This window comes from Nothobranchius furzeri, chromosome 11, assembly GCF_043380555.1.
Source record: "Nothobranchius furzeri strain GRZ-AD chromosome 11, NfurGRZ-RIMD1, whole genome shotgun sequence".
Lineage (NCBI taxonomy): Eukaryota > Metazoa > Chordata > Actinopteri > Cyprinodontiformes > Nothobranchiidae > Nothobranchius > Nothobranchius furzeri.
In genome coordinates this window covers 45,232,178-45,246,520 of record NC_091751.1, presented here as the reverse complement: position 1 = coordinate 45,246,520, position 14,343 = coordinate 45,232,178, and the positions used below count along the sequence as shown (strand labels likewise).

Genomic DNA, 14,343 nt, shown 5'->3' with positions numbered 1-14,343 from the left:
TAAGGTACATTAATTATTTGCCCAAAACTGTGTTTACAAATGCTAATAGTGCTTAAAAGATAGGTCCTTAGTTTGAAATGTTTAATATATGAAGTCTAGATAAAGTACATAAGTCAACAGATTTGGTTCACTATTTGGCAAAAAACTAGTAGGTTTAGTCTCTTTCTCACCCTTAATTAATGCATAATAAACATTAATTAGTCCTATATAAGGCATTATAGATTGATTAATAATACATTTATAAACCATTTATTAGCCATTTATAAGGGAGCCTTATTGTAAAGTGGTACCAAAAACTCTATAAAATCGTAAGCGCGACGCTATTAGATAGGCGGGGGTAGACTCGCGCTGCTGCGAACCGGTTCCGCCGTCACATTCCCGCAGAAACTGGTTGATCACACCGGGGCCAGACCACTAACATGTGGCTTTACAACCACAATGTCCTCGGAAGCGAAAATGCATTTAAAAGGGAGGGAGGAGTCCTAACTGTTGCTGCAGGCGTGTTGTGTGTGAGTGCAGTTATATACTGGTTAATATATTTTTGGGTTCAGTTGCTTTCATGTGGCCTAATGTGAGTCTATTTGGGATCATTGGAATGATCAGCAGCATTTCTTGATATGACTTTATGGCAGTTGCCCAGGGCATCATCACAAGGAGGATGGCATTCATTTACTTTTGTTTTATTTGGTATTTTTTCAGTCATTTTTGGAAATAGTGATTAATTTTGATTAATTCACAGCCTATGTTTAATTACACTGAAAAATTTGTTATTTGACATCCCAAATTATAATAAATGTCTACAGATGAGATCAAACAAAACAGATGAGAATTGCCCTTAAAGAGCAAGTCACCCCCAGATAAACTTTTTTTTGCTGATAAACTAAATAAATGAGTGTCTAATCGTGCTGCAGACACGTGTCGTCAATAATTTGGCACTTCAGTGCATCTTAGTTAAAATTTAAATATTCTGCCTAAAACTGGCAGTGTTGTGCCGTTGTCAGGTAAAAACTCTGCACTGTATTTTAATTTAAATCTGCCACCGCTATTGGCTACGAATTATGCTATGATGTAAACTGGTACATTAAGATGTCACAATGCTGTCGTGAGCCTGAGTGTGTGTGTGTATTTGTTAGCGGCTCCGCCCTCTCGGTCTGCCAGGCAACAGCAATGTGTTGCATTTTTCAAACATGAAGTGGGAGTGGAGTTAGACTCCGGTAGGGGTTGACTTGCTCTTTAAGCTGTTTAACTTGGACCAAGCATTTTAGGTCACAGTTAGGTGTAGCTTAGGGTCTCTGTCTATACACCTTATAAGACAATGTAGGTGATGGCATGTTGTTTTTCTGCTATTGAACTGTTTTCTAATAATGTTGTGTTTAATAAAGTGAAGGAAGGAGAGACATAACGTTTCCCTAGCAGTTTTTAAAAATGTCCCTATGTAATCCGATTCATCGATTAATCGTGTCGAGACCCCATCCGATTCATCGATTATCCAAATAATCATTTGTTGCAGCCCTATCGACCACCTAGTTGTTGTGCAGATTTAAAGCTGGATCATTTCCTTTTCCATTACCTGTTTAAATGTACTTTATTGTATGGTGTCCATAAGGGAAACAGCTGAATTACTGTGGTGAATCATAATTGTGGTCAATAATCGAATACTAAACTTTAGGTGTTTTTAAATGAGGTTCTATTTGGCAATGCACAATCTGAAATCTGTACAGATATTTTGTGAATGTTAGAAAACCTGTTGCTTTTAGATTAAACTGAGTTTTAATATTGCCAAGGATCATTTCACTGACTTGAAAATGAAAAATCTAAAGGTGTAAATTCTAGTTTACAAATGTTGGTTGAGTGCCTGTTTGCAAAAATAGAAATGTAAATCTTATATTTACTTATTTTAATCAAGGTTTCCTGAGACTGAAATGGTATGTTTTGATCTTGATGCTAACATTGAAAATTAATGGAAGATTCACATGTTGAGCTAATCAGTCACATGAAGGCTGCAGCCTTTCCGTGTCCTCCTCATGCCTGCATGTGTGAATGGGTTTTCCCCAGGTACTCGGTCTTCCTCCCAAAGGCCAAAACATCCTTGTTTAGGTTACTTCATACATTGTCCACAATCCTAAGTTGCTTTGGATAAAGGCTTCTGTTAAATAAATGAACCTAAATTTCTCCTCCAGCTCCAGCTGATTATTTCAGCCCAGCAGCAAACATGCAAACACACAGTCCCTCACTTCACAAGCAGCTGAACTCAGGAGCCAGCTGGAATTTGGAGAACTGTTCTGGCTGATGTCACAGATTGTTGTTTGAATTATTAAAATATTTGTTGTTAAAATCATTTTAATGCATCTTAATCTGTTATTTTACAAGTCTAGTAATCTAGATGTGTGCTTTTTAAACCTATAGTGAGGTTTAGTTAGTTTCATAACAAAGAAAATTGATCAAGTGCGTGCTAGGAAAGTCACAAGCGTTGCTCGTGGTTAAGTTCTTGTAACAAGTTGAATTGTTCTTGTTGTTTTCCTGCTTAGTCTCTGCGTAAAGTGGGTCAGGACTCCACGGTGCTCCTCATCTGCATCACAGTGTTTCTCTCCTACCTCCCTGAGGCCGGACAGTACTCCAGCTTCTTCCTTTATCTCAGACAGGTAACACTTTGCATTTTCTCGTCACACATTTCCAGAAACAAACAAATACATCGCCCTTAGAAATGAGGTCCAGGTGCATTGTATACACAAAGCAGGTCACATGACCCACTGAAATACAGACTCTTCTAGACCTCACAGTGTGCTGGATATCTGGCACCTGATCCTTAAACTCCTGTAACATGGGTCCTCTATGCGTCCGTCTTGTTTGTCCAGGACTTTTAACAGATCGTCTATAGTCAACATCTCAAACTGAATCTGAAGCATCATCACTAAATGACAAGGTGCATCCTCTTGATAAAAGACCTCACTGCAATGAAGAATTTGTTTGTATAGATTAAAAACAAACACCTTAACGTGCACGAATCAAATAGAAAATGAGTTAAACAACAAGGCCGTGTTTGTGGCTGGTTTGTGTGTTTTTGTCATGCACTCATGTCTAAGTTGTTGAAAAAAGTTCTTTGAATAAAGCACAAGTAGAATGGGTTTTGTGTGCTGCAGCAGCAGCTGGAAGCTAGCCTAATGAACTAGAACAAATTCTTGCTTGCAAAGTTTATCATATTATTAATGATAATAATAAATATTATAATTAAAAAATATATATGTATATATTTAAAATATATATCTGGCTTGCCAGGCTAGCTGGAAGCAGCTTTGAGATGAACTGGAGTGGTGTGGTGGTATCTTTTTGAACTGATGATTGATTTTATCAGATCAACCAGTTCAGCTGGTCTGTTCTCTAATATCTTCTACAGGTGCTGGCCAGTAAATTAGAATATCATCAAAAGGTTGAAAATATTTCAGTAATTCCATTCAAAACGTGAAACTTGTACATTATATTCATGCAATGCACACAGACCAATGTATTTCCGATGTTTATTACGTTTAATTTTGATATTTATAGGTGACAACCAATGAAAACATCAAATCTGGTATCTCAGAAAATTAGAATATTCTAAAGGCCAATGAAAAAATGTTTGTTTCTCTAATGTTGGCCAACTGAAAAGAATGAACATGAAAAGAATGTGCATGTATAGCACTCAATACTTAGTCGGGGCTCCTTTTGCCTCAATAACTGCAGTAATGCGGCGTGGCATGGACTCGATCAGTCTGTGGCACTGCTCAGGTGTTATGAGAGCCCAGGTTGCTCTGATAGTCGTCTTCAGCTCCTCTGCATTGTTGGGTCTAGCGTATTGCATCCTCCGCTTCACAATACCCCATAGATTTTCTATGGGGTTAAGGTCAGGCGAGTTTGCTGGCCAATCAAGGACAGGGATACCATGGTCCTTGAACCAGGTGTTGGTGGTTTTGGCACTGTGTGCAGGTGCCAAGTCCTGTTGAAAGGTGAAGTCTGCATCCCCATAAAGTTGGTCAGCAGCAGGAAGCATGAAGTGCTCTAAAACTTCCTGGTAGACGGCTGCATTGACCCTGGACCTCAGGAAACAGAGTGGGCCAACACCGGCAGATGACATGGCACCCCACACCATCACTGACGGTGGAAACTTTACACTGGACCTCATGCAACGTGGATTCTGTGCTTCTCCGCTCTTCCTCCAGACTCTGGGTCCTTGATTTCCAAAGGAAATGCAGAACTTGCTTTCATCAGAAAACATAACTTTGGACCACTCAGCATCAGTCCAGTCCTTTTTGTCCTTGGCCCAGGCGAGACGCTTCTTGCGCTGTTTCTTGTTCAACAGTGGCTTGACACACGGAATGCGACACCTGAATCCCATGTCTTTCATGAGTCTCCTCGTGGTGGTTCCTGAAGCGCTGACTCCAGCTGCAGTCCACTCTTTGTGGATCTCCCCCACATTTTTGAATGGGTTTGTCGTCACAATTCTCTGCAGGGTGCGGTTATCCCTAGAGCTTGTACACTTTTTTCTACCACATTTTTTCCGTCCCTTCGCCTGTCTGTTAATGTGCTTGGACACAGAGCTCTGCGAACAGCCAGCTTCTTTAGCAATCACCTTTTGTGTCTTGCCCTCCTTGTGCAAGGTGTCAATGATTGTCTTTTGGACAGCTGTTAAGTCAGAAGTCTTCCCCATGATTGTGGTGCCTTCAAAACAAGACTGAGGGACCTTTTAAAGGCCTTTGCAGGTGTTTTGAGTAAATCAGCTGATTAGAGTGGCAGCAGGTGTCTTCTATATTCAGCCTTTTCAGAATATTCTAATTTTTTGAGATACCAAATTTGGAGTTTTCATTAGTTGTCACTTATGAATATCAAATTTAAATGTAATGAACATTGGAAATACATTGGTCTGTGTGCATTGCATGAATATAATGTACAAGTTTCACGTTTTGAATGGAATTACTGAAATATATTCAACCTTTTGATGATATTCTAATTTACTGGCCAGCACCTGTACTATCTAAGTGAAAAAACAATGCTGTAACTCTACTCGCCACACCTTGTATTCCCATTTCGCTCCTTCGCATCTAATTTAGTGGGGGGGGGGGGGGGGGGGGTTTCATGTCCTAACACGTCTTTTCTGAATGCTCTTCAGGTCATACGCTTCTCCTCTGAGACGGTGGCTGCCTTTATAGCAGTATTAGGAATCCTCTCAATATTGGCACAGGTACCTGATTATATTCTCATTTCAAACCTGTGTGTAAATGGATTTCAGCTCCCATTCAGTCCAATATTAGGAGTGATGTGAGTACAGTTCTGTGTCTTATTGTCTGCTAACAACATTTTCTTATGTTTTCTTAGACTGTTGTTTTGGGCATTCTGATGCGTTCAATAGGAAATAAAAACACAATCCTTCTCGGCCTTGGCTTCCAGATCCTCCAGCTAGCCTGGTATGGCTTTGGCTCTCAGCCCTGGTAAGTGGATCTCACAAGTGTCCCTGCCCGGTTTCCATGCACTAATGTGAGATTTAAAATTTTCTACATGTGGGAACTTGGTTTTAATTTAAAATAAATCTAATTAGAGATGTTTCCACTGAGTAACTCCTGGATTCCTGCCTGTTTTTTCTTTTTTCTTGATAAAACAAAGTCTGTCCTGATTAACTATTGAATTGCAGACTTATAATGCTTCAGGGTCTTTGTCAAAAACTGAGCAGGGTTGGGCAAGCTGTGGGGCGATTTAGTCTAGCTTGCCAGGCTAGGTTACTGTAGCATTTCACCAGCCAATCAGAACGGGTATCAAAATATGTACTTTACGCTGCTGGCCATCTGTCAAAATAAAAGTCTACACGACATGTCTATAACAGACCTTTTTGAGTACCACATGCTCTGCTTTTTTTTATTTATTTTTTTTTATACAGACTTTTGCAACTCTGTTGGTTTCCATGCTGTAATTTCCCCATTTACTGGCTGGAAATATCTTCTTGAATAGTTCAAAGTATCGTGTATTTTAATATTAGACAGTGAAACTCAAAAGTTGCAGTTGCTCACCCTGTATAACGTGTGTGCTTATACAAGCTGATACTATGTTTTAAGGACTCTACTATTAGTTTTAAATAATCTAGTTAAGGTCTGAAGATTTTGAGCTCAGACAATTCTAATGGTTCTTTTTTGCTTTTTGTAATAATTTAATCTCTTGTTCTTGTTAAATAAATAAATAAATATTCACATCGACAAGCCATCTCTGAGGTGATCCATAAGCAGGGTTGGTACACATAACTTCAACAACTGACTTAGCTCCTATTTCAAATTTTGATTTGCACAAACCAGATGTTTTCACACACGGAGGCTGCAGTAGTGTTGTGTGTGAGCAGAGCGCACCATGGAAGCGAGCTTGTAATGATCGTGCATATTTTTTGCCGCTAGTGCGGAGTGGTATGAGAAACGTGCTTCAACAGAACTGACCAGAATACTGGCGTAACATCGGTGCAAAGATGTGCAGGTTTTCAATAGCAGCAAGAGAGGGAGGGATACAGCGAGAAACATGGAGGGACCGGACTGATGGTAAAGCTTTTTAACTAAACTTTGGTAAAGCGTGGGGGGGTTTTAACCTCCTCATTAGAAAAAGTCCCCCACAGGTGTGAGCCGGTCCAGTCCACTGACACACACACACACACACGCACACACACACACACAGAGAGAGCCTTTTTAGGGAACCGATGGATGGATGGAGGGAGAGGGAGAGAGAGAGGCGGCGGGCAGGACGTAGGATCGGGGGTGTCACTCTATAGGTTAGGCAGAATTGCTTTTCTCCACTTATCTAAGATGATTGGCTTAAACTTCTTCACCACATTGCTGAGTAGTGTTGTCAGACATGAGTACCAGACGTGCGCATTTGCTACAGAACTCGCGTGTCTACAACTTTTTGTGTAGTTTAGAGGGGTGAGTCGTACCAGCGTAATTAGATGCTAAATTGAGTACATGCTACGCAAAATGCATACAGGTTGGCAGGTCTGCCATAATGCTGGGATCACACTGAGATTTTTGCCTGTCGTACAGGATTGTTTGTCACACTGTGAGAACTTCAGAAAGATGTCACACTGTACGGTGCAAGATTTCTGTGAGTCAGACTGCAAGAGGTCTCGCTCCAGCAAGACACGCTACATCATGAGCGCACCTCCGGAAAGCATACGTCACTAAGCAGAGTGCAAACCAAAACAAAGCTGAAAAGATTTGAAAAAGTGCTGCTGTTAACACTTCTTTTTAGTCTGTTCATGGCCAAGCTCATCTTCCTCAAAGAGGAAGGAAAGTTTTCAAAACGCTTTGGCGTCAGACTCCTTTTCTCATCTTCCAGCTAACAGCTGATCTGTCTTCTGGACACTCATCCTTCTCATCCTGTATACACAAAAAACCCACTAAACTACAGAGAAGTAACAATCTGTCACAGATCGCTCCAATGTCTAAACGTTTGCCGTGAATTCTGTCTCACTTTTGTTTACCCTGCACCTCTGTGACTTCTCCTCGTTCCTGCTGTCATGGAGCCATCGACAAATATACTGGACAATTCGTTTCCATAGGCTCCAATAATAAGTTTTTAAGCCAAAATGGGAGGTGGCCACTACCGCCATTTTGACCGTGTCACAGGTTCCGTCAAGCCCAGACAATTCCACAAAAGGGAAGAGAGGTGGAGCTGAGGATGGGGCTGTAAGGTTGGGATCAAATGACGACACCCGCCGAACTGAAGCGATGTAGCTACAAGCTAACCCAAAGCTAATGCAGCGGTGGGAGCTAAGGAGGTAGCTACGTAGCTACAACCGGAGTTAACTGTGCACAACACAGGAGCTTCTGAGTCAGAGATACGCCGGGCTGACTGCTGGGTAAAACCGGGTGGAACACAGAGGTCTCCGGAAAGCTCCACAAACCGGCAGCCGCACAGCAGACAAACGCTGCTGCGATCAGAAATGCGCCAAGCTGCCGCTGGGGAGAACCGGGTAGAAAACATTGCTTTCCATCCGAGAGCTCCACAAGCCGGCAACCCGCGCAGCAAACAGGCGCCGCGATCAGAGATGTGCCGAGCTGCCGCTGAAGGGAGGGAGTCCATACCGATAGTCGGAACCCAGCTCCACCAACAAGTTATATTCCAACCCATTTTCTAAAGTGCAGCATTATGTTAAATGCACTGGGTTTTACCCTATTACATTTAAATTTCATGGTTAAACAGTACATGTTAAAATCTAAGCTCAGCTCGGCAGTGACCTAAAATACATAAATATAATTTTACTTACCGAAAAAAATGAAGTGGAGACTCCTTGGACTCTCTATTAGTGCAATTAATGCCACAGCAAGTCATTTTGTCCAACAATTGCACAAATAATATCCAAAAAGAACGCACAAACGGCACAACTAATGGTCTAAGTTGATAGACTGAAAATCGCGGAACAGTTTTCAGGCGAGGCCGAGGCTCAGACTGAGGCCTTTCCACGGAGCTAGCTCTGTGGTCACGTGGGTCTGATGCTCATTAATTATACAGAATTTTAGGCTTTTAATACACTTAAACAGAAGAGTGAGAAAAAAATTCACCCCCCTCAGAGTTGTCATGAGTATAAACTAGATCATTTAAACCAAAAACATGTTCTGGTACCAGGCTGTAAACATGTTTATTTCTGCTGTGAAATTGGTATTTTTAACATGGGAGTCAATGAGGATTTGCTCGCTTCTGACATGAGCCCCCAGCGGATGAGGGTGGAACTGCAATTTTTTTTACTTCTATGTTGGCTTCAATTTCAGACCCGAATTATGGGAGCTTGCATGGAGCGAAGCTTCCTCTATCCCTCTGCAACAAAATGCTACTGAACCTAACCCTAACCTACTTATTGGATGAATATGTGAGATTTCCACCATCAGCAAAGGATGTTTTAAACAATGTTAATCTATTCCTACTTATGACACAATTTTTAAAATGAAATTTTAACAAATTATAAAAAAATATCGTAAGTTTTCTTATTTTGAAGGTTTTTTTAAATAATCAAAATTATCACTATCTTATTTTGAAATATGGATTGAGACCGGGTGTGAAGTAACAATTCAGGAGTGAAAAAGAAGAAGGAGATGTTTCTGTTTTTGAAGGTGATGTTCTTGTTTACAAACTAAAATGCCCCTTTTAGCTGCTGGCTGGATGATATTGCAAAAACCAGACTCGGGATGCTGGTCTTGTAGTTCATGCTGGTCATTACATGGACTCACCACTGGAGGGCAACATATACTTAAAGGAAGATTTTTGGACTCCTCAAAGATAGCAGTGTCTAAAAAGTCTTATTTTATTAAAAGCATCTGTTTTTATCCCTTTTATTAAAAGCATCTGTTTTTATCCCTGTAAAAAGTTGCATCCTTAAATATGTGATTATGAAAAAAGGCAAATCAGTTATATATATATATATATATATATATATATATATATATATATATATATATATATATATATATATATATATATATATGCGTATATTGATTTCTGAAAGAAAACATTTACAACATGACTCCTGGGCTTTGATCAATTCGCCTGAAATCAAGTTAAATAAAGGTCACATTTGGTAATTGTTTTATATATGGTTGGGACAATGCTCCCTCTTCTCAAAGCATAATAAACACTGTCCCAAAGTCACTACAGTAAAAATGACTCATGTCAATTATCTTGATAAAATGAAAACACTTACTATTTTTTTGACATTTTTATGAATGAATGTGAACTTTTTGATCTCTAACTTTTACTTCTCCTCAAAGGCCGTGTTGAAAAAAGTAAAATTCCCTAAAACAGGTTGTATTTGTTTGCAGGATGATGTGGGCAGCTGGAGCTGTTGCTGCCATGTCCAGCATCACCTTCCCTGCTATTAGCGCCATTGTGTCCCGTAACGCAGACCCCGATCAGCAAGGTACGTTTTATGACCTGTTGCTCTCCTTGTTTTTGACTATTTTATTCTGTAAGAAGCTTGTTTGGTTTAGATTTGTGTTTGTTTAATTTGCATATTTTCTCACTTAAGATTCTGATGCGTTTAATGTTTAATTAAAATCTTAAGGGATTCTGAAAATCATCACTTTTTTCTGTAAGCTGGTTACTCTGACTCATGAATATTCCAAATGTTTTTAAAAGTTGCTGCTTTCAGAAAAACAACCCAGTTTAGGTTACGTTGAGTGTTTAGCCTTGCGTACACGAACACACTCTCTGTTTGTGTACTAGAGTTGTTTTGTATTTTGTGTGTCGTAGGCGTCGTCCAGGGGATGATCACTGGCATCCGGGGGCTCTGTAGCGGTTTGGGACCTGCCCTTTATGGTTTTGTCTTCTATTTATTCCACGTCGAGTTGTCTGACCCAGACAGCCCTGAGAAAGGTCCCAAGTCTCCTCAGAGTTTAGCCAACCCTACTGATGAGGTGAGCCTATAGTTGGAAAAGGTGTATTTTCACATATTGAATAGCTGAACATTAACCTGTTCTTTTTAATCTCTTCAGAGTGCCATCATCCCAGGTCCTCCTTTCCTTTTCGGTGCATGCTCAGTGCTGCTGTCTCTGCTAGTGGCCCTGTTCATCCCCGAGCACATCGGGCCTGGTTTGAGGCCCGGCGCCTATAAGAAGCACAGCAATGGGGCACAGAGTCATTCTCACAGCCCCCAGGGCAGCGGGGCAGAGGGAAAGGAGCCGCTGCTGGAGGATAGTAGTGTATAACCTCAGCTAAGGGAGGCAGACTCCCTCGGTTTACCCCAAAAAGACCCTCCACACATGGACAAATACACACATTTTACCACATGGACACCTCAGGCACACATCTTACGAAAGTGCCATGAAGACGAGATGGTGATTGTGTGGATGCGTCTACAGCACAAAAGTGGGTGCTCCATCCTTTGCAGCCTTTTGTTTTTCAAAACAGGGTTTTGTGTGAACTCTCTAAAGATCCTGTATGAAGAGGCTGTGTTTCATATTTTCTTTTAGGCTGCAGTTAAATAGGTGTATGAGAGGGACACACACACACACACACACACAATGCTTTATTGGATTCTAGTTTTTGGTGATAATGAGTGGGAGGGGGTGCACCAGCTCACCTCCCCTGATTCAGAGTGCAAGTGGGGTTTATCTCAAATGTTACTAAATACCTGTGTGAGTCTTTATCGATCCTACAAAAGTCAAGTGGCTACTTCGTCCAACTGGAGCGTAACAAACAGGCGAGCACTTGCTAACTTTGCTCTGAAGCTGGCGGTTGAGACTACAGATCCCATCCGAGGGAGGAAACCCAGTTCTAACGCTGTGACCACATCAGGAAAGCACAGCACCTCTAAACTTGAGAGGAGAGTTGGAAGAGCTGCTACCTAATCTCAGCCTGGATGCTCAAACGGTTCAGATACAATAGGCTTTGTTAGGACCACAGCTTGTTAGAATGGCACACTTCTTACATAAGAGAGAAGTGCAGGAAAGAGACCACTTTATTAGCTGAACAGTTGTTTATTTCAATGTTTACTTGCGATTCTCTAGATTCGTAGTACTGTTTGGGTTGTATATTTTTTTCTGTTCAAACTGAAAGCTAGTTGTGCTTCAAGTTTTTATTCACGAAACAAATGTTGCCTTGAAGTTCCATTGCATAACCTGTATGAAGACCAAGGTCTGAGAAGGCTCTGTAATCTTACCCTATTGCTCCCATCGGAGCCATCAGACACTTTTTATTCCTTCGTTTATGCCCTTCATGTTGCTGTTTCCTGGCATTTATCACCATCAGAGTTGAGGCTCACAGAACCACAGTTTTTTTCTTTTAAAGCCTCTGGGCCATTTGGAGCTAGAGCGTTGCCATCAGCAGGTCGGGTTGAATAATTGTCTTTAGGTTCAAGAGAATATCAGTAATCGTGTAATGGATGAAATTTTTTGTAGCTCATTAGATAAAGACCATTACGATTTTATGTGATCCCTGATGTTTGAGTAGCAACAGATGGTTGTGGCCCATTTTGTCAAACCGAACAGCATGTAGCACCTAATGGATCTTTTGGAATAAATACAATAACTGAGTAACGAAACTGCAGTAGAGGCAGATGCAGCAGGTCAACAGCACCCTCCTCCATGCTGTATCGCCATATCGGTACAGAAAAGACGGCTTTAAAGCAGGCCTTTTGTGCTTTTTATTCAGTTAGACTCTAGTTTGTTTTTTAGATGTCGCAACTTTTTACACGCAGAACATTTAACAGGCTGCAGATGCTCTGCAAAAGTGGTAAACTTCATCACGTCCGGCCAGGAGTACAGCTGAGATGTTTAGTAAGGGTCCTCATTATGGCTCACAAGTTGGAATTTCAAAACTAAAGCAAAGGAAGGCTCTGGAGCCAAGCCCATCACTGCTTCCTTTGGGTTTTTTTTTTTAGCATAGGAACCAGGTACTGACCAAAGCATTTACAGTCATGCCAACTGGTGTCGTGAACACGGGGACAGGTGAGTTAGCAGCAGAAGGGACGACATCTGCCAGTGATGGGGTTTATTCCTGTGCATTTCCTACTTTTAGGGTTTTTTTCCACGTCAGATCCACAGCACATCTTGCTCTGGTTAGATTTGTTAAATCCTGTATAAATGTCACCTGCCATGGGAATGTAACCCTATGTAGCTTCCCAAAAACAATAGCACATATCAGACATGCTAGAAGAGTTCAGTCTTCATTAGTCTTTTGTGTGTGTGTGTGTGTGTGTGTGTGTGTTTTTAATGGTCCTATAATTTCAACAAATACCTAATGATAAAAATGAGGATAAAGTTTAAATATGCTCTTTCTGACATGATGAGACTAAGCTGAACTCTAAAATGTCAAAGCTGTTATTTTTGATGCCTGCAGATGGCAACCAGCTCCCATCAGCTGATGTGGTTTTTCTTGCTAGTAGGTTCTGATACGTTATCGAGTCACAAGCCTTTTTAGCTACTCCATAATTCTTTCCATAAAGAGTTAATTTACATAAATGCCTGTCCAATCAAACAGCTGCTTTGTTGCTGTTTAACATCTAAAAGGTGTCAAATTGTGTGCCAAAACTGTTTTCTTTTGTACTCCGTATACTTTGTGTGATGTAACGTGGATGTTGCTTTGGCTTTTTTCGTTCTTTTTGTTTTTTGATTTTTGGTTTGTCTTAGTATTTCCGTGTTTTAATGTTATTTTTATAGGGTTTTAAGGCATTCATAGGAATTTTCTTTTCAAATTTTTTCTTGGGATGTGATCAAATCTCCATCTGCCTTTTTTCAGTCTTGGTCTTCATCCGTTAACGAGCATTTCAGTCTTGTTTTTTCTTTATCAAACTGTACACGTTGACCACAACACACCCTCAGCATTCAGACTCAGCTTGTGATAGTTTTTATTCCTTCAGAAGGGTTATTAAAGTTGACTTACTTTCATTATCCCTTTATTGATTTATTGGAAAAGCACTGAGGTGCACACATAAAATCAGATCCCACACGAGTTGGTAAGATTCTGCACCAGCCCACACGCCCTCAGATGACTGTAAATTTACAAAAATCACCTGTGCGTACAGTAAATGTATATATCGCTCAAGAAGGTGGCTGCCTCTTGGGCTTATTTGGTCGTACGGTGCAGTTATATTTCTCAAAAGTAAACCTGCTAGCTGGTCTTATTTTAGTACAATGTGGTTTGTGGCCTGAACCCCTTCTCTGTGTGCCTAAAACTAGCCAACAGATATGTATGGCAACATAAGTAAACCGTGGTAAATGTGTAAATACGGGAAACTAATGAACTATTTATTAAAGGTTAATTGTACAATTAAGTGTTTGCCTATGTTTTTGAGTGGGCACTTTAAGACCGTTTTAATGATTTACACATTGGGATGTCTTAGCAAACTTACTTTTTGTTTGTTTTTATTTTTTCTGGAGTGTTGTGCTTACGGCGAGGATTCTGCATTTATTTGCTGTTAAATCCCAGTAAATCTCACTATAAACAAAACTTCTGTCCGCTTTTATTTATTGTCTGCTCTGCCTGTATTTAGTCCTCTGAAAGGCTCCCTGGGGATTATTCACATCGTACATTTATTAGTAAAGTAGCTTAGAGGTAGCATTTTAACAGGAGTTATGAGCATTTCTTTTATTTATTTTCTAAGTTTTACTTTAAAGGTGTGGAATACAGAAAAACCATTTTTTTATGATTATTTCATGCAGGCTGAACATGAAAATAGTCTCCTACACCCATATCCCATGTTAGCTTCTGATAGAAAATAGACGGTGAAACTCAAGTATTTTGAAATCCTGACATCTTCGTCATACTGTCAATTAAATTCATGGACTCGCCCATCTTGGCTCATGACAGGGAAGGCTGTTGTTGTATTTGTGTCCAGGAAATGGCAGAACG

General features: G+C 40.5%; 1 protein-coding gene across 1 annotated transcript in view; it reads left to right on the top strand.

Annotated features, from left to right (window-relative positions):
- The window catches only part of mfsd14a2 (major facilitator superfamily domain containing 14A2), a 50,334-nt gene extending 36,393 nt beyond the window's left edge, over positions 1-13,941 (top strand). Inside the window, exons 7-12 of the mRNA XM_070541617.1 lie at positions 2,529-2,642; positions 5,144-5,215; positions 5,350-5,462; positions 9,816-9,913; positions 10,246-10,409; positions 10,488-13,941. Coding sequence (XP_070397718.1) covers positions 2,529-2,642; positions 5,144-5,215; positions 5,350-5,462; positions 9,816-9,913; positions 10,246-10,409; positions 10,488-10,700 — 774 coding nt within the window. The 3' untranslated portion in view covers positions 10,701-13,941. The remainder of the gene's footprint in view (positions 1-2,528; positions 2,643-5,143; positions 5,216-5,349; positions 5,463-9,815; positions 9,914-10,245; positions 10,410-10,487) is intronic.
- Positions 13,942-14,343: the final 402 nt, after the last annotated feature.